General features: G+C 46.8%; 2 protein-coding genes across 2 annotated transcripts in view; one reads left to right on the top strand and one right to left on the bottom strand.

The window, feature by feature from the left end:
• Positions 1-20,046, bottom strand: part of LOC119396887 (uncharacterized) — a 204,282-nt gene that overhangs the window by 124,305 nt on the left and 59,931 nt on the right. The gene's annotated exons all lie outside the window — the stretch shown is intronic.
• Positions 7,179-20,046, top strand: part of LOC119396884 (elongation of very long chain fatty acids protein AAEL008004) — a 381,218-nt gene continuing 368,350 nt past the window's right edge. The window contains exon 1 of the mRNA XM_037664243.2: positions 7,179-8,266. Coding sequence (XP_037520171.1) covers positions 7,419-8,252 — 834 coding nt within the window. The 5' untranslated portion in view covers positions 7,179-7,418 and the 3' untranslated portion in view covers positions 8,253-8,266. The remainder of the gene's footprint in view (positions 8,267-20,046) is intronic.

The following is a 20,046-nucleotide window of genomic DNA, read 5'->3' as shown; positions in this document are numbered from 1 at the left end:
ATAACCTAATAAGCAATTCGCTTTGTCTCCCGTAGAAAATCGCATACGGCTTCGAAAACGTTCCTGTGGCTGTGGCCCAATTCAATTGCCCCAAAGGAAAGTACCATCGGAAGGGATAAATTTAATCCCATCCTTCGGAGGGGTTCCTCTAGCAGTCTTTTCCTTTGATTTTTGTACAATCTGCATGCTATAAAGAAGTGGTGCAGAGATTCACTCTCGTTGCAGTGGTGGCATAAATGTGTTTGAGACAGACCAGACCTGTGCAGGTAAAAGTTCAGTGGGGGAACTCGGCATCGTAGTCTGGTGATAGATATTTCTGCCCTTCTGCTGGAGCACCATCGATTTTTCCACGAAAAGTCAAGGTGAAGGAATTCGGATGTTGACAAAGGAGATTTACCAATGTCAACCGACGTGGCAAACTTTTCAAATCGCGCCGAAGAGACAAAGGCCAACGTCGGTAAAATAGAAATTATGGGACCATCGCGTGATGCAACTGCAAGCGCGTCCGCACATTCATTGAGGGTTAAACCTTTGTGACCTGGTACCCACACCAAGCGAATAAAAACGTAAATGTCTTGGGACAAGAGAATAAAATACTTCTAAGGTACATGACATGTTAGGTGCCGTCAATGAAGAACAAACAGACAGACAGTCTGTTAAAATGATTAGTTCTGTTATAGATAAGGGTAATTTACGTAAAGCTAGGATGATTGCAAGTAATTCCGCTTGATAAATAGGTGTAAAATCAGGCAAACGAATTGAGACGACTCGAAGGCGAAAGCCATCTTCTTTTTCTTCTCGGTCGATGTATTGAAGTAAAGAACTTAGATCATGCGCTAGCGTTTAGTCTTCTTTTTAAAATGTACGCATTTCCATCAAAATCGGTCAGTGCAGCCAAAGGACGGAAGTTCTGCGTTTCTTTTAACATTCTTCGAAGAAAACGTGGGCCGAGAAAAAAATTCTCCGTAAAAGGAATGAGACAGGACGAAACGAAAACATAAAGCAAGATTATGCGAACAAAGTAGTGCCGGCACTAATTACCAACGTCCACCGAAATAGGCCGCGATCACCCTTGGGAAAAAAAAGAAGAAAACCGGAAAAAGATTGGCGCAGGAGAGCGCTGCTCAACTTCGGCCTCTCGGCGCTTAGTTTTTATAGCGGACAACGAATTGTTAACCTTGAAGAAAGGAAATCAAAATGCAGGTATGCTTCCTCAAAGCGGTGTGCAAGAAATAAATGGCGGCCATGTAAAGAAGCACAACAAGAAAAGTGAGCGGAGGGTGCCAGCTGCCTATACATTTTGACAGTCTCCTTTCCGTGCCTTTCAAAAGCCACGTTAATTGCACTTCACTTACACACCGAACTAATTACTCGAGCGAATGTTCATTTCTCACTTTTAGACAGTTTACAACCTCTTCACCCGAAGAATCAGTTGTGAGTTATCCTATTGGCATCTTTTCTTTTGTTATCATAGAGTTCTTGCTGGCTTTAACGTATTTCCACCTGCCGCCCGATAGCTGTGCTCCCAAAGCGGGTACAGCTACACGTCAGGTTCCCTCGATCGCGAAACGCTGCGAGCGCTAGCGCAGCCGTTTTGACTCACACGAATCGACGGCTTTACAGTATAGGTTTTCACGGGTTGAAAGCGTCCGTGCTAATTTAAATCCCCGTGTTGTTTCCGTACGTTGGCTTGAAATTAATTTTTGATTTTGAATTCTTTATTTGAAGACGAAGGCCGGTTGGACCCATAGCCGAGGGCTATTTGTCGGTAAAAAAGTGAATAATAAGTACAAGTACATAAGAAGCAAAGTAACTCACGTGCGTAGACACTTTCATTACACCACAGAGTTTACTCGAAAGTATAGCAAAATTAAACGAGATGAAGATACATTAACAGTGTTATTCATCTTTAATGTAAACATACGAGAGCACTAGTTAATGAATGTAATACTGGGAAGTTTCATCGAGTTACAAACACCAAAAAAACGAGAGCTATGAAAGTAATACATGACGACCGTTAGCAGATACGCATCCCATGGAGCGTCCCCGGCGGAATACCACGCTGCATGGTACTTTTTATCAAGCTTTACGCAATAGATAAGATAGATCTACAGAATTAAGGGTACTGAATCTACGTGTGGAGCTCTAATCGATAAATAGGAGATAAAAGCGGTGACAAGCGCAATTTCGAGCTCGTGTACTTTGACTACTCTCGGCGCATGTTTTCTGACTTCTGAAGACGTGACGGGGGTAAATGTAAGCGCATCGTGGTTGAAAGAGATTTCAGTCTAGGCAACATGCTATCCATCGCAGGTGTGCGACCGTCCACAAAATATGACTTAGCTTTACGAAGGAACATTTCACCATAAATATGTCACAGGGAAGCGACTTTATCTGATTGACCTGCGCGACAGTGGTCGTCGTTCTTGACGAGCTCGCAATAAGAACTCATGTGCATGTATTAAAATTAAAACACATCACGCGACAGTAGTCTGAGGATGTTCGGTAGCTAAGGACGACGTAGGGGATGATATTCTCGGTGTTCATGGTGTGCAAAAACACTCGTGTGTACAGGTGCACGCTGAAGAAACGACAGGCGGTCCCAATTAATTTAGAGGGCCCACTAGGACATCCCCTACAAGCCAGCGGAACGTTGTACACGCGTAGCCGGCTGAGAATCGTGACAAAACGGCGTGTCTGATAGGTTCAGCGGGCGTGAGACCGTGAACTCATCTAATGGTTGAATCAATAATCATCACAGCCTGCATGAGTGTGAGCCCAAGCCGTACGATTAGAAAAAGACCCACTGAGATATCGCTCGTGCGTCGTTGCAATGAAAGTCGTCTATTTGTAGTTTCGAATGTCAAAAATCTAACTGAACCTCCGGCAAGTACACACAAAGCAAACAGTCGAAAAGGACGAAAGAATCAGTCCAGTATAAAATCGGCTAATTCTGATTTGCGAAACGTAAGCAAATGCTTTCAGCTAATCGCTTCTGTGGCCTTGCCAAGCGATGTGCAAATGGAAATGCACTAATGAGCATTGTGAAGGCAGCAAATAAAATGACATCACCTTCTTAACAAGAAGGAGAAGAGGGGTCGTGCTGAGTTTCTATAATCTTGGAGGTATGTGGACGGAATACTAAAGAGCGGACGTGGCTCTGTTTTGCTCGCCTACCGGTTGCTGCTTCCCGTTCTGACCTTGCAGCACTTGTTTGTGACGTGAGGAAGTTGAAAGATGGCGTAATTGTCAGAATTACTTTCTGGGGACGGTTAGATTGTGATGCGTGAAATGTAGCCCAGCCAATTAGCATGTTGTGTTCATGTTTAAAAATTACAAAGCTTTTCTTGCTCCTCTGAGCAAGTGCAGAGAAATAACATTGCCTAGAAGTGAGAAAAGAGAACGGCGAACCGAAGGGCCTGATTAAAAAAACAGTGTTACGTACAACCAATGAAATCAACGTATGATTACGAGAGATGCCCCTGTAGTGGAGGGCTCCGGAAATTTCGACCACATGGGGCTGTTTAACGTACACTTAAATCAAGAACACGGGCCTCCAGCATTTCGATTCCATCGAAATGCGGCCGCGGCGGCCGGGATTCGATCTCACGACCTTCGGGTCAGCAGTCGAGCATCGTAACCACTAGACCACCGCGGCAGGTAGAAACAACCTACTGAAGTCAACAGATAATAAGGCCAAGGAGGGCACAGGTGACATTATTTGTAGGTTTTGTTGGTATTGTAGTAATTATGACATAAACGGAAGGGAATTAATGTTTAAATGGAAATCTTCATTAGGTCAAGCGACGGCAGCGGCATGCCTTAATTCACCAGTTGTTTTACGCCGTTTCAAATGACGGTCCTCGTGAAGCGGAAAGCAAAGACGTAGTTTTAATGAAGCCAAGACGGCGTCCTTGAACAAGGACGCCGGAAAGTACCAACTGCGGAGCTAAATGAAGAAACACACTTACGGTAAACGAGCGCCGTGCTCCGCACTCCGTGGACGTTGTATGGGCGCTAACTAAATAAAACTTAATTAGGTGTGAATAGCCTCACGCGAGCGACAAACGCCGCACTGGCGGAGATGCAAAACAAGCCATCCTCACGGAAACCTCAATGTTGTTTCCTCGCCACTAAAACTAGGTGAAACTTGGCGCACGAACCCCCCGTGGTTACGGCAAACAAGACGGCACTGCCTTTTGAGTTGCGGCTTGTCTTTCCTTCCTCGTGTTTGTGTTTTAACAGCAGAGCTGTTTAAGCTTGCGTTCTGAGCGTGGCCGGCGTTCCTCAAAACTCGACGCAGCTGTGCGAAGCGAAGTGGAAGCATAGCATAGCCTCAAATAGTATAGTATAGTATAGTATAGTATAGTATAGTATAGTATAGTATAGTATAGTATAGTATAGTATAGTATAGTATAGTATAGTATAGTATAGTATAGTATATCAGGGCGTGGGAAAGGAAAGTAAGGGTGAGTACATGTGTTTGTAAGGAGGGAAAGGAGGAGGGGAGAGGGTAAAACATAGCATAGCCATGCGTAGTATATTATAGCAAAGGGGAGGGAAAGGGAAGTGAGGGGGAGGAGGAAGGAAATTAGGAGGTGAAGACCACTATAGCTCCACTGTTTCTTCAGTGTTCGCGCCACTAGTGCGTAGCTGCCCAATATTTTTTCCTCCGGTATATGCAACGCCAAGCGCATAACAAAAACAAAAAAAAATACTGCTCTTGGTCGTCAGAGACTTTAAGTGACAAGGCTCAATGTATCACGAGCTGCGTTCAGCATGTCGTCGCCCTCGGCGAATGCGTGTTTCTCAAAAGTGATACGCGAATTTCCGTTCAATTTGTATTACCTCGCTGACTGAACACGGATACATCCAATATTCATCAGATATCGAGACGAAGTAAATAATGTTTAATTGGAATTTTGTTTGTAGATTGCACAGCAATGCTTCACATAGTATTCGGTAATATTTCGCGCACGGGAAAAAATCAATTAGCATACGGGCATACGGGATCGCAGCACCGTGATCCCGAGAGACGCCGCAATGTAGAGCTTCGGTGATTTTGACCAGTGGATTCGCCCCGTACAGACAAATCCGAGTAACTATGGCTGCTAACTGCATAGCCATAGCCATCGACGTTTATTTGTACCTACGTATTTGTCTTCTAATAAATTCGTTCTCTCTCTATTTGTACATACACAGGTGTTCTTGCATCCGCATAAGATTGGACATCACAGCTCGCCTGAACTCCTGGTTCAACAGTATAGTCTCGAACTGCAGCCTTAAAAAAAAATCGCCGGCTCAGATTTTCACTTCTTCGAAGTTGCGTTATGGTCTAAAGATACTTCCTTGTTCAATGAAGGAAACACACGCAAATAAAATTGTGATGTTTTATCAATCTGATTCTACCTCAACACTTTAGACCAAGTGTACACAGGTTTATAACGACAGTAAGCTGAGCTAATTGGTACGGATTCATGATAAAAGGAGGTACGCGCGCACACTCGGACACAAGAAGAGGGGGTCTTGATCTCTTCTCTCGAGTCCGTGTCTGCACGCCTGCCTCATCAAAAGCGAAAACTGACCGACGGCGGCTTCAACCCGAGTGATGCAAAAAATCATCACGTGATGACGCTACCACACGACGTCATCGTGACGTGACATAACGTGACGCCACATGATGACGTCGCCACATGACATCGTCGCTTGATGAAAGGTGGGGCGTGCCGATCACGGAGGCAGTGCAAAACCAGGTGAGGTGTAGATAGCTTGCTATGCCTCCGATCTTGGAGATAGTGAAGACCACGTTAGGTGCAGAAAGCTTTCGGAGGGGGGCAGAGGAGGATCAATACATCGACTGAGAAGAAAAAGAAGAGGAAGGAAGGTCGCTTTCGCCTTCGAGTCGTCCTAGGCGAAAGCATAAGAAACCCTGCGAGTTTTGTACTCGTGTGTTCCCCCGGAGTACGTGGGCTAGTGATTAGCGTTTTGCGACGTAAACCCCAACAATTATTATTGTTGCTTCATGATCGGTGACGGCGCGTAAACTCGGCGAGAGTTCGCAATATCGCTGAAACCGACGAGGGCTTGCGCGACTATGTTTCTGTGTTTTTGGAGGCGTTAGAGCATTGTGCAGCGACATACAACCACCTCATTCGCCTCTGAGGTTCCTTGTAAACAAATATTCTTGCGTACTAATTGAAGACGCTCACTCACTTTTGTTTTGGGTAAAAAATAACAGAAATATAAAGAAAATGGAGTGTCGACGAACAAGCGGCCATATCGCGCAGTCCCGAGCTTGAGGTTTTGCCGACACCTTACACGAGCGAACACCGTGAATCCATGGTTGTTATTGCCTTCTGGATTGTCATTAGGCAAAGCTGGGAATGTTCAGTAATTTAGAGAAATATGGCTGGGGGTGATGAGTATGGCGTCTGTCCTTTGTGCAGCCAGCGTCTCCTCTATTGCAGCCAGGTAACGACACCATGACATGCGCTGAGCGCGGAAGGACGCGTCGTGTCGGAGGATTTCCCCCCCCGGTCTTTATTTTAGCGTAAAGTGAGGCTTTGCTTCTTTTAAGCATTAGAGGCCCTCCTCTCTTGTGTACGAAAGGGTGATCCACGCAGAACGTGCCATAAGCGTCAGCCGCGAAACCCGCGTCCATTTAAGACACTACGTCGGCAAAAACACAAAAGAAGTTACGATAATGCAGTATGAAACGCATTAGCATGGCGACGAGTAGCCGTAGTGGAATTCGTGTGTAACACCGGCACTCCTCACCAGCGCTACCCTTTCCCTTCTGTTCACTTGACGTGTGCGGCTGAAATGCGCTTTGTTTAGCTCACCTTTCCTTTGTTTTCTTTTTTTCTACCTGAAGAGGTCGAGAGTTGCATGTGCGGCGATTTGCGGAGCGCACATGTTGTTGCCGGTGCAGTCTCACTTAGACAGATTCGAGAGTACACACTACCAGAGCCGCGCGATGGCGTCACGCTACCCCTCTCCCACATTTGAGACGCGCTGATTTCAACGCACAAAGGAGGTTATTTCGACAGACTGTGGCCCCTCGCTTTTATCCTCTATTAGCACTTCACCTCTCAAGCCTCATGGCTCATGCTTTATTTTTCCCGGAAAATCCGGCGGATACGGTTTATAAACGTGGGCGAACATTTTCGACCAGCGAGAGCGCACTAGTCTACCGTCCACCGAGCTCTCGGAGCAGCTGACAAGCGCACGGGCATCTGCGAGGAGCACGCCTCTCTTGACTAGCCCAAGGCCCACGAGTCCGCAGATTGGAGAACGAGCCAGAGAACGACACCGCTCGCGCCCGCCATTCTCCGGTAAACGAAATATTCCACGGAATCGTGAAAGCGACAGCAGTTTCACCCAGAGCGTGTGTGTTTGCGCTCTTAATTACAAACACTATGGCTCGCTCCGTCACGTCTCCCTTGACCGAGGTGTACGAATTATTCTGGTCTCACCGAGACCCAAGGACTGCGGGATGGGGTTTCATCGCCGACGCAAAGTTCACCTTCCCGCTGCTCATCGGCTACGTCTACTTCGCCAAGGTGGCGGGGCCCCGCTGGATGAAAGACCGCAAGCCGTTCGACCTCAAGTGGGCGGTGCTGATCTACAACGCGTTGACGGTGATAGCCAACGCCTACTTCGCTATTCGCTTTCTGTCGCTCACTTACGTGGGTGGCAACTACAGCCTGCTCTGCCAAGGAATAAACTACAGCTCACCCAGCGAGAGGGACATGGCCATACTCAACCTGGGCTGGTGGTACAGCTTCGTGAGGATCGGTGACTTCATGGACACGGTGTTCTTTGTGTTGCGCAAGAAGAACTCCCAAATCACGTTCCTGCACGTCATTCATCACTTTCTGGTCGTGCTGAGCGGCTGGTTCTTCCTCAACTTCGGCGGCGACGGGCAGCCCATCTTCGGCCTGTGCGTAAACGCTTTCATCCACGTCATCATGTACTCGTACTACTTCCTCGCAGCCCTGGGGCCTTCGATGCAGAAGTACCTGTGGTGGAAGCGCTACCTCACCGAGCTGCAGATTGTACAGTTCGTTGGCCTCATGCTGCACATGGCCATCACGCTGTTCTACGACTGCGGATACCCCAAGTTCCTCACGATGCTGGCCCTGCCGCAAGGTTGTCTGGGACTGGGACTCTTCATCAACTTCTACATCAAGAGCTACAGGGCGCAGAGGAAGCTCCACGTAAGCGCCGATAAGCTAAAGAAGCACGACTGAGCATCGCGTGGCCGGTGTGTGCCTCAATGAAGAAAAAGAAACTGTGATAGAAAAGTAAGGTGGTAGAAAAAAAAAGGACTTCATAGTGTTAGAATCGCGTATAGAGACTCACGTGTGACAAAGGCTGTGGCTGAATTAAATGAAACGCCGATAATCATTTGCTCCGTCGATATTTACTTTTAATATGGACAGCGTGCTAAAGGTCGGGTTCCGCAAATTGCAAGATTTGCAAGTGTGCACTGCATGTCAGATGCTGTTTCAGTGGTGCCGCGGCATCATCCTTTTCCCTTTCGCTGCGATAGCAATTATACGGGCCGTCCTATCAAACTATCGGTACTTCGGGTGCCGTCGACGTGATGTTCTATGTGAAGTCGACGTACGATATGATAGCGCCCATCACGCCGTATATTATGGGTGCAAGAAAAAGCCTGTCATGTCTATCTCCCACTGTTGATGGCTCGATGCGCGCAATTTTTCAATGTTGCTCACGTTGAAGGTGATGTAATCAAGCGCACGCTAGCGGATGGGAGGGGACGTTTTTTAGCTCGGTAATGGTTACGCATATGACTCGCGTGTACGCGACTGCGCGCGCCTCATACGTTGTAAGCTATTGAAGTGGAACGTGCTAAGAGCGAGCCGAGATAGCTGGTGCCATTTTAGCTGTCTTTCCACAGTTTCCACGGGCGGGGTTAGCCTGACAGACCTGGCCGGCAAGTGCTCCGCCTGAGCGGCTCTTTTCATGCAGTACGTCTCACCACACATCACTCACCAAATTAATACGCATACGCAAAGCAAGTTCACATATGAAAACACTTTTAAGTTGAACTGCTTTTCTTGAAGACCTCCTGAGGCTTTCCCTTATCGCCTTGGTTTCATGCTTGATTACACGCCATGTTCTCGACGTGCTATGGAGGAACTCCTATATCACGTCACCTGGGGCTGCTCAAGGCATCTCCCCCACCCGACAGACACAGAGATGAGACCAACACACCCGCTCTCTTCATGAGAATGACTTACACTTTAAAGCTTTTCTGTTCTGTTCCCAAGCCTGATATGAGCGCGCAGCTCGCGCGCCTCGAGCCACATTCATTCATTCATTCATTCACTTTTTTTGATCGCCTCGGCTTCACGCTTTCGCATAGACGAATGGAGCGCACAGCACCTTCTCGTAAAACCGAATTCAGCTCGTGCCTCGAACCTTAGCTCGCTTGAGAGCTCGCATGACTTTTTGTACCATTCGCGTTGACGCAGACGCAGTTCTTTTTGCAAGGTCGACCGAATAATGAAGCATAAGGCTTCCGCCTTACAGAAAGTGAAGAGAAATACATCACATTGCTCTTAACGACTTAACTGCAAGAGGACGGCTATTTCGCGAAAACGACTCGGGCCGATGCTCCTATTCTCTGCAAGTTTATTCTCTTTCGACTGAGTTGGATACGAGGCCTTCGAACTGACTATACCAATGCCCTTCAACGGGTAAGCCGTCTGTGTTTCATTCGCTCAAGAGTGTTCCTCATCATCAGCCTGTCTACGCCCACTGCAGGGCAAAGGCCTCTCCCATGTTCCGCCAATCAACCCGGTCCTGTGCTTTCTGCTGCCACGTAATACCTGCAAACTTCTTAATCTCATCTACCCACCTAATTTTCTGTCTCCCCCTCACGCGTTTGCCATCTCTTGGAATCCAGTCAGTTACCCTTAATGACCACCGGTTATCCTGCCGACAGTGTTCCTATGTGCGCCTCAAATTATGTACTTTTCTGCGACATGACTTCGTGCTTTCCGTATTAAGTGTATCTGTGTGAGCTTACTTTATATTCCATTGCATTTTACTTGACCGCTGTTGTGGGATGCCTGCATTTATATCAGCTGTATTCGTGAATTACTTTTCACTTTTGTTAGCTTTGTTTTTCTCAGCGAACAGTGCTTCTTTCAATGCTCGGTATTCACCAATGTCATGTGAATCGTAGTATTAACACACACACACACACACACACACACACACACACACAAACACACACACACACACACACACACACACACACACACACACACACACACACACACACACACACACACACACACACACACCACACACACACACACCACACTCACTCACTCACTCACTCACTCACTCACTCACTCACTCACTCACTCACTCACTCACTCACTCACCACTCACTCACTCACTCACTCACTCACTCACTCACTCACTCACTCACTCACTCACTCACTCACTCACTCACTCACTCACTCACTCACTCACTCACTCACTCACTCACTCACTCTCACTCACTCACTCACTCTCGATGTCTGTCGTGCCGGACAAAGCAGCAAAACAAGGAGTTAGGACCCGAACGTCCTTTCACAACCAGGACCACGGAAGTGTGCACAGAGAAATAGCGCAAGAAAACGAAAACGTGTCTTGCGCGCTTCGAATGAACGCTGAACATGGAAGTATTACACCTACGACCACGGCGCCATAAGGGCCAGCAGCGAAGGAAACGAAAGTTTAGACGCTTTATGGGCGTAAGCAGAGCATCTACCTATGTGCACATTTCCGTCAGCTGCGCGTTATTTGCCACCCAAAAGGTCAAATGCCGACCCAGCAGGCGGCCTACCCCGGCACAGCCGAAACAGCCTGTATCTGCGCCGCACTCCTGCCATAGTCGCCTCGCCAATTTCTGTGTAATAGGCTAGAGTGAGGGCGAGGCAAAACAGTGGGTAGAGATGTGTGCATGCGTGTGCCGTATTCACGCGAACACGTGGATGTTCGCCTCGAATGTTGGGTCCTTCGGAGGAAAAGCGCTTCGTGTCGCAATGTCTGATGGCTTTCTGCTGGCCCGCGGTGACGAAGGGTTATGGTGCTCTTCTGCTGATCCGAAAGACGCGGGTCGACACCGGCCGCGGCGGTCGCATTACGATGGAGGCGAAATGCTAGAGGCCCGTATGCTATGTCATGTCAGTGCACGTTAACGACTACTCCAGGTAGTCGAAATTACCCACAGCCCTCCCCAACGGCGTGCCTCATAATCATATCGCGACTTGGCACGTAAAACGGCGTAAAACCCTTGGAATCATCATAACCGAATTTCCGCTAATCTAGCATAAGTGAAGTTACCAAGTTACCATGGTTAGTCAACACCTCAAGGTCAAGGTGATAAAGTGGATGCAACATACGCAGTGGCAGCGAGGGGGAAAAGGCGTCATCTCTCTTGAATCATGCACAATGCGAATATCTAAGGCTCTCTAATTCTCTACGCCCAGGCGATGAATCTGTCGTTATTAGCGGGAGGGCACGGCGACGGCGCGACTGCGCCCTCTAGCGTTACAGTCGTAATCGCAAGAAGATTGTTGCCTAAAATCAATCAGCAGAACATGTCACAAACGTCGGACTGACAGTGTTTACTCTAGCGGCGTACTCGTCGCGCCGTTTGTTATAGAAGCCGTTATCCCAAGAATGCGTATTGTGTTACATTTCATATTGCATTTGCTCCTTGTCGCGGGAGCTTGAGGACTCCAGAACGTATATTGCCTTTGAAGAGCGGCATACATCGTCCTCAACGGCACAAACTCCACGACAGTGTCCCTAAAGACACGCCGGGCCCACATCAAGTGAAGCCTTTCTAGGTCCTGTGGAGTACTCGGTTTTTTTTTTTTCTTTGAAGCTGCCACAGCTGTCGCCGTCGCACTGTGACGTGCCTTTCATACACAGAGCAAGCATGTTTTCCTAGAGAATCCATTCGTTTGTTTGCAGAGTGAATCGAGCCGCTGCGGAGGCTGTGATGGCGCCCCGGTGATTGCGTGTCCTCGCGTCAGCAAGAAACTCGCGGTGTTTAGTGGATTCCACAGCTTCCTTAGAGTAATGTGGCATTGTGTTCAGACCGCGGGTACAGCTAAAAACACGAATGTACTCGCAATAGCTTGGTTATCCACGCTGATCAGCACACAGGAGGTACTCAAACTAGAAATCAAATTTGTTTGATAGCTACACCGCACGGAAGGACGCACAAGTTTTGATATCTGATTTTTTTCTTCTTCACAATCTCTCCTGTTTATGGGAATAGAGTGCAGGAAACTTGCCCGCCGACGACAATGTTCTATGGCTTCTCCACGGTTGCTTCCTTTCAAAGGCTTCCACGAAGCCCCTTTTAACCTACAGTTGTTGAGAGACTGTGTAAATTCTGAGCGTAACAGTTCTATACATACATAGAGGTTTAACAAAGGGGATTTGCGTGTAAATAGCCAGACTCGCCGTAGGCAGATTTCTCGCTCGTTTTCACAAGTAACCCACACGTTTACTCGTGAGCGTATATTAGGATTCGTTCAACAGAAGCGAATGCAGGTTGCCCAGTATTAGAGCTTTCACAAATGAAAATCTCTCTGAAGTCTGGACCTGCCTAACAACCAGACTAATATACCTAAAAATAAACAATATTACGCGCTGACAGCAAACAAGAGAAAACGGAATAATATTGTTATCATCAAAATAACCATTAAGAACAACGACGACGCTGAATAGGACGCCTTAAGCTATGTAACGTGGGAGCGTGTGGGGTCGAACAAAAATAACAATGCTGCATGTCTAACGATCCATTTGGATTTTATTGCACCTTCTGCCAATGGCTAAAATATAAACGTATAGACGATGTAGAGATCGCGTGGACGAAATTATCAGTAGAGCTTAGCAACCTGAGGGTTACAGCTAGCTGGTACTCCATAATGAACAATACTAAGCGTGAAAACTTTCAGACAAGAGACCCCACCTCGGTGGTCTGGTGGTTATGGCGGTTGACTGCTGACCCGAGGGTCGCGGGATCGAATCCCGGCCGCGGCGGCCGCATTTACGATGGAGGCGAAAATGTTTGACGCCCGTGTACTTAGATTTAGGTGCACGTTAAAGAACCCCAGGTGGTTGAAATTTGCGAAGCCCTCCACTACGGCGTCCCTCATAATCATATCGTGATTTTGGGACTTTAAACCCCAGATATTATTATTTCAGACAAGAGACGGCAACTAGTCCGTGTTTATTGCCGTCTCTTGCCTGAAAGTTTTTGCACTTAGTATTGCTAATTATAAATAGAAAGGCGGTTAGTACTGCCACGTACCATTTTTTCTTTATTTTGATGTAATCGGGTTTCACCCACAAACACTTAGCCCCACTCGACGCAGGCCTCGCCGCAATGTTTGGGAAGCTTCGCGATTGTTTAAGATTTTTTTTTTTTGTTAAGATTACGCGCAGGACGCGCCTATTCTAGTTTGTTCGGGAGCATACACGAGCACCAGCGATAACGCTGGAATTTTCGATCACTCATCTATAAAAGACGACGCGTTCCGCCTACCATCAGATTACCGACGGCCGACGACTGTGGTCGGCGCGCTATCAGTGTACAGCTTGTATTGCTTGTACTACTTTGACTTTTCATTTCCTGGGTACAATATCTCCCAATAAAGAGTTCCGTCCGTCCGACTGCCGCCTTCTTCACCGTCACGACCCCGTGACAGTGCAATTGAATTTTCGTGCTCCACACAGAAGTGCCTCTGCGAGTGCGTAACACCGACATGCGCGACACCTCCGCACGATCACTGCAGCCCTCCGCGCACGCGAAAGACTCAGCCACAGATCTAGGTCGCAGTCGAAAAGAGCAGAGAGGTAAAATCGGCGACCTTGGTCGTGGAGATAAAGCCGGCGAGAAGTGCCACCTGCGTCGTGGTGCTTGCGTAGCCAAATTATACCGGCTTAATAGTGTGCTTTGAGAGCGGCTGGCCTACGTAGCTGCGACAAACTTTCTCAAACAATGGCGGATTAAACGCTCGAGGGGTTTCCCGGGAACACGATCACCAGCGACCCGCGTTCGTGGCCTCAACGCAGTATAAACACGTGGCACGCGGTAAACATGGTCCTCCTTTTGGCTATGATGCACCCGTGTGCTTCGCGTAATTGTGCGGGCAGTGTGTACCGACGGAAAATTTGGTCACGTGTAGGTATAATTAGAGAAAAAATGAGCGGGGAGGAGGGGTTCAAGTGGCGCTAGTCGGGAAAACAGATATTTGTGGGAGCGCGTTGGCCGCAACGTATTATAATGAGATAAAGTCGTCGCTTACATAGTGGTGAAAAATAGGAACACGCAGCTCTGGCCTGCTTTGCATATTTACTATCTTTGTATGTTTATTACGCCACAACGTCATGGACGATATTCACAACAAAACAAGTCTGCGCGAGGCCTCCCACAACGTGAATGAAACAAAACTTAGAAAAGAGAAGCATAAGGGCGGCAAAAGCTAATTTTCCCAGAAACTCGAGAAAGAGAATCGGGAGTTACCTTACACGTCATTACACTTAATGAATGCCGTGTCACGTAACACTTCGTTGAAAAAAGCCAGCGTTGACACATCATGTTTTAACTTTTTTTGCCATGCGTTACTTAGGTCCAGTGATAGCGGGCAGAGTTCATTAAGGTACCGCACTGAAAGGCTTGTGGTGGACCATCGATAATAATAAAAGCTAAGAACGCTTTCTTGCCGTTTCACACAAATAAACGTTTATTCCTTTCTTACTAAGCCGAAGTGACAAAGATTGCAGGTAGAAAAATTAAGACCGACTGCCACTTGTGTGCCCCTGTCTGCCATGGTCGACGAGCGTTCTTGATAGCCGGTGTAGCGAGCGTAATAACTGCTCGGCAAATGCCAGCAAAAATCTCCATTTATTGAAAAGGCGTCATGAAAGATAAACTAACGATGACAAAACAAAGACATAACGACCAAGAGAAACGCTGGACACAAGAGCAACTGGCGAGCCAGAAGTCGTGCCAATCTTCTCGCGGTCACTACTTCATTGTACTTTTTTTTTAATAGTGAAAATGACGAGATGAACCGCGGTAGCTCAGGCCGCAACTGCACAAGCTTGAAACACAAGTTGAATCATGTCAGTGAGAACATCGATGCTTTGAAATTCACCATCGTGGCAGTTTACGTGGCAGTTGAGCGCTGTCCTTATGTGCCTTCTCGTGTCCGCGTGCCCTTTCGCGCTGCATCAAAGCCGTTCAAATAATTAACCAACATGTCCGCATTGCATCCCTTGTCCGCAGTTTACGCGACTTCGCTCTGTCTTCTTTGTTGTTTTTCTTTTAATGGAGTCGCGCTACTAAATGTCTTTACTTACAATTTAGGAAACAACGGGAATTTTAAGGGCTCGTTTTTCTTTGCTAGACTCAACATTAATTAGAACTAACAGACAAGAAAGCCAAGGAAAGTATAGGGAATGTCATTTGTAGTATTTAGAATATAAATGTGAAGAAAGTAAAGTGGACGAAACGATAACTTGCCGCCAACAGGCACCAAACTTGCGACCTTCGAATAACGCGTCCGATGCTCTACCACTGAGCTACGGCGGCGGTCATCCTCCCGTCCACTTTATGGGGTATATATGTGCATTTAAACCTAGCAGTGTTAGTCAGAGCCGCTAGTATCCATGACGGCGACTGTGGAACACTCTTTTTCTTCTTGCTGGCGTCACGAAGCACGTGACGCCAGCACGTGACGCCAGCAGCGTTCCTTGGCTTTCTTGCCTGTTAGTTCTAATTAATGTTGTGTCTACTTACAATTTGTAATTCATTAATTCATCAGTAGTGCTTTCGGGGGACGAGCAGGTTAACGAAATACTGTGAATGGCGTTATTGTGTATATGTGTATGTGTGAGTATATGCGTATGATAAAATATTTCTACTTCGTAAGGAAATGCCAGCAGCACTAAAGAAAAGAGAAGAAACTGAGCCAGGAAAAAGAGACAGGAACAGGCAGGATGCTGGACTAACAACTGACTTTATTTCGATGAAGACGCGAACAACAAACCGAAATGAGCATGCGCAGCAACAACCGTGAATCAAAAACAGGCAACCTATCACCTATCACTGTCAAGAAATCGGACCTCCTTGTCATTCAAAAACACAGATGGCGCACTCACACACTTATCAGGACCAAGTTTGTGAATCTGAAACGCTTCAATAATTTCACGTTCTTTCTGTGTTTTAGCTCTCCCAGTCACCGAAACGTTGCTGAATAGAGGGGCGCAACCGCACACTTTGCAGTGAATCGGTAGATTTCCACCCGCGCCCGTAGGAAGTAAATTTGCGTGCTCACGCATTCTGTCATTCACACACCTACCCGATTCACACACCTACCCAATATATTCTTTGCCACAGGTCAGGGGAATACTGTAGACAATAGAATACTGTGAAATTATTGAAGCGTTTCAGATTCACAAACTTGGTCCTGATAAGTGTGTGAGTGCGCCATCTGTGTTTTTGAATGACAAGGAGGTCCGATTTCTTGACAGTGATAGGGGATAGGTTGCCTGTTTTTGATTCACGGTTGTTGCTGCGCATGCTCATTTCGGTTTGTTGTTCGCGTCTTCATCGAAATAAAGTCAGTTGTTAGTCCAGCATCCTACCTGTTCCTGTCTCTTTTTCCTGGCTCAGTTTCTTCTCTTTTCTTTAGTGCTGCTGGCATTTCCTTACGAAGAACTATGTACCAACTTGCCCAACAAGCCACCCTAATGAAAATATTTCTAAACCTGCCACTTGATCAGTGAACATATAAGGACCACGATAAGAGCACCTACCCATTATCATTTCTTACTTCTCTAACCTGAACAACCTCGTGCAAGAATGAGCTTGTAGTCCAAGCTTCGATAACACTACAACGACAATATTAGTTTGCGACGAAACGCCCTGCCCACGCTTTAGACCAACGACGGAGTAGGGAGCATACATACGTATGGCACAGCCACCGTCAGTAAAAAGCAGCTTATAGGGATATAAAAGGATACGAGAGAGACGGTTCTCAAATGATGTTGAATAAGAAAGACACGCAATTTCACAGCGTAACTCAGAGTTCCGGAGCGAGAACTTCAAGTTGCACAGCCCTTTGAGGAAACGAACAGATGAGTCCAAGGCGGCTGTTTCGAACGAATGACAGTATAGGCAGAGGAAGCTGGTCCTTTACAATGCAACGGAAATTTAAAATTATGTGCCATTTCCTTTTACACCAGTGTTTGACGCAGAGCTCTTCAAAGCTAACGCCTGTCGGCACATATTTCACGAAAAGGAAAGCGTTCTTATCGTAAAAATTTCAAACACATATATATTTGCAGACGTATTCCGTACAGAGAAGAATGGGGAAATATTTATGCCTATGCCAGCCTGTTATAGATGGGTGTTCGGCGTTGCCGCTTTTATTATTCCGATTGCAGTGCTTGTGAGATTTTATCAATGTATGTACGTACAATGTAATTTTGCTGTCAGAAATTCTTCCACTTCGCATTTATATCGAATTTCAAGCCTTAAACGTCGACCTTCTTATGTGCCCAAAATACATATCAACAAGAACGCTGTCTAGCTATTAATAGATCGAGACTGCACAACCATGATTTTATTATTACATTGTTGAAGGACCGTGGTCAGTGAGTCACCTGCAAAAAAAGGCGAACATCATAAAGCGCTATGTAGCGGACTGCGGTTTAGAGAAGTGCTGGTGAAAAACGAGATTTTATAGCGATGTGTGCTGAACTTTAACGTACCGTACTGTGGACTGAGATTGAGTAAAGATGCGTCCTACATTGGACTTCCATCAATGTAAGTACGTGAAAGACTCGTTCATCGAAGCTCTAAAAAAATTGATTGCTACATTCTTGCAGCTGCGTGGAAAGAAATAAGACGTCGATTGAATGTTCCGCCGTGTACAACCATAATCAATATATGCTATTGAATAATTAACTCTATAAAACAAAGAGAAGCGCATTAGTTCAGGTATTATCTACCTCAATCTCTTCACAGCAAACCATATATAGCTAACCAGGACAGCAAATTAACCCAACGTTAAGCTTGACTCACGAATTAATACATAGGAGCTTGGCAGGTTGTGGTCAAACAGACGCCCCAACTCGCGACTTGCTGAGCGCTGCGCAAACGAGGTGACGCTGAGACGTGCCGAGCATCGAAAGCGCCAAAGGAGAACTTGTGGCCCGCCACGCCACGTGACTCACTCATCTATAGGCTGCACCTGCTTGTTCTGCTTCAGGCCGAGTTCCGAATACGGAACACAGATGAACGTGATGCGGTTCGTTAACGCCTTTCGGTTAACCAGGTGTAAGGTACAACAAACTATAGGTGATGAAAGCGTCAGTTGCTGCATTCACTTTTTGGTTCGTCGTTCGCCAACCTCGGTGATCAGTACTTCCAACTTATCCTCCATGCAATATAACGACCGCCTTTGCCTTCCGGAAGGTCAGAATGCTTCAGTAACGGCGTAGGAGTTGAATAATAAAAAAGAAAACCTCGAACCAGTACTAACCATCTTAGGGGAGGTCAGTACAGCCTCACCCTAGAGCTCAGACCCGGACTTGGGTTTCGAAAATAAAAGTTTTTTTTTCTCTCTCTCTCGAAGCAGTACGCTGTCGTGCGCTTCTTTGGTTCGCTCGCGAGCACGATCCTGGCCACGGCGGCCATGTATCGTTGCTGGTGCTGCAAGAACGCCGCTCGAGGGCTTCGATATGGGCGCACGTTCAAGAACCCCAAGTGGTCAATGGATGGATGGATGCTATGAGCGTCCCCTTTAAAACGGGGCATGTCTGCCACCAGGCTCGAAGAAAAAAAAAAAGCTTCCTTGTTTTATGTTGGCCTAATACCTTATCTACATTGATTAAATCTATGTTATTATACCAAAAAAATATAAATTCACGGTCCATCTCTCTGCCTCTTAAGGCAGAATGACCTTATTTTTCCCCCATTATTTATTTTTGTTCTTTATCTCTACTTTTCTGCCACCAATACTCTAACCGTCTCTTACTTATTTCTATCGCGGACGTGTGCAGCTTTCCATTGTTGTCCCTAAAACCCAAGGCTTCATGTAGACTCGTGCCCACACGTATACCTGGGTGAATATCGCCACATTCAATCAGTACATGTTCCATCGTTTCCTTAGTTCCCCCGCAGCATGTACATTGTTCTTCTTCGTTACTGAATCTCGCTTTATAACTACGCGTTCTAAGGCAGCCCGACCTTGCTTCAAACAGTAAAGCGCTTCCCCTTGAATTATCATAGAACCTTTCCCTCCTTATTTCGTTTTTTCCCTTTCGGTAGTTACTCAGAGCCGGCTTCTTTTCCATCGCTGCCATCCAATAAGTCCTCTCCGCCTCTCTGACCTTCCGCTTAATGCTCCTTGTTGCCATATCGCCCGCACTGCTAGCCGTATATTTACTGGTGAGCCTCCTAGTTCTTTTTCTCCACTGCGTGTCAACGCTTTTTCTATACAAATACCTGAAAACCTTCTTTGCCCATCTATTGTTCTTCATTTTCCTCAGCCTCTCTTCGAACCTCATTTTGCTCTGAGCTTCCCTCACTTCAAAGCCTGTCCATCCCATATCACCCTTTACAGCCTCATTTGTCGTCTTCCCGTGAGCGCCCAACGCGAGGCGGCCCACCGTCCCTTGATTTACATCCATTCCTGATTGTACCTCTGACTTCATGCACACTACTGAGTTCCCAAATGTAGGCCCCGGGACCATCACACCCTTCCACAGCCCTCGAAGCACCTCGTACCTATTGTATCCCCATAAAGCTCTGTGCTTCATAATTGCAGCATTACTCTTTCCCTTTGCTACCGATGCTTTCTCTTGTACCTCCATATATCTATCCCCCTCATTTACCCATACTCCGAGGTACTTGTACTCGCTTACCCTCGGTATTTTTTGGCCCTGTATAAAGACCGCATGGTCTTCGTGATCATTGAATACCATCAA

This window comes from Rhipicephalus sanguineus, chromosome 6, assembly GCF_013339695.2.
Source record: "Rhipicephalus sanguineus isolate Rsan-2018 chromosome 6, BIME_Rsan_1.4, whole genome shotgun sequence".
NCBI classification, from domain to species: domain Eukaryota; kingdom Metazoa; phylum Arthropoda; class Arachnida; order Ixodida; family Ixodidae; genus Rhipicephalus; species Rhipicephalus sanguineus.
This window is presented reverse-complemented; position numbering and strand designations above follow the sequence as displayed.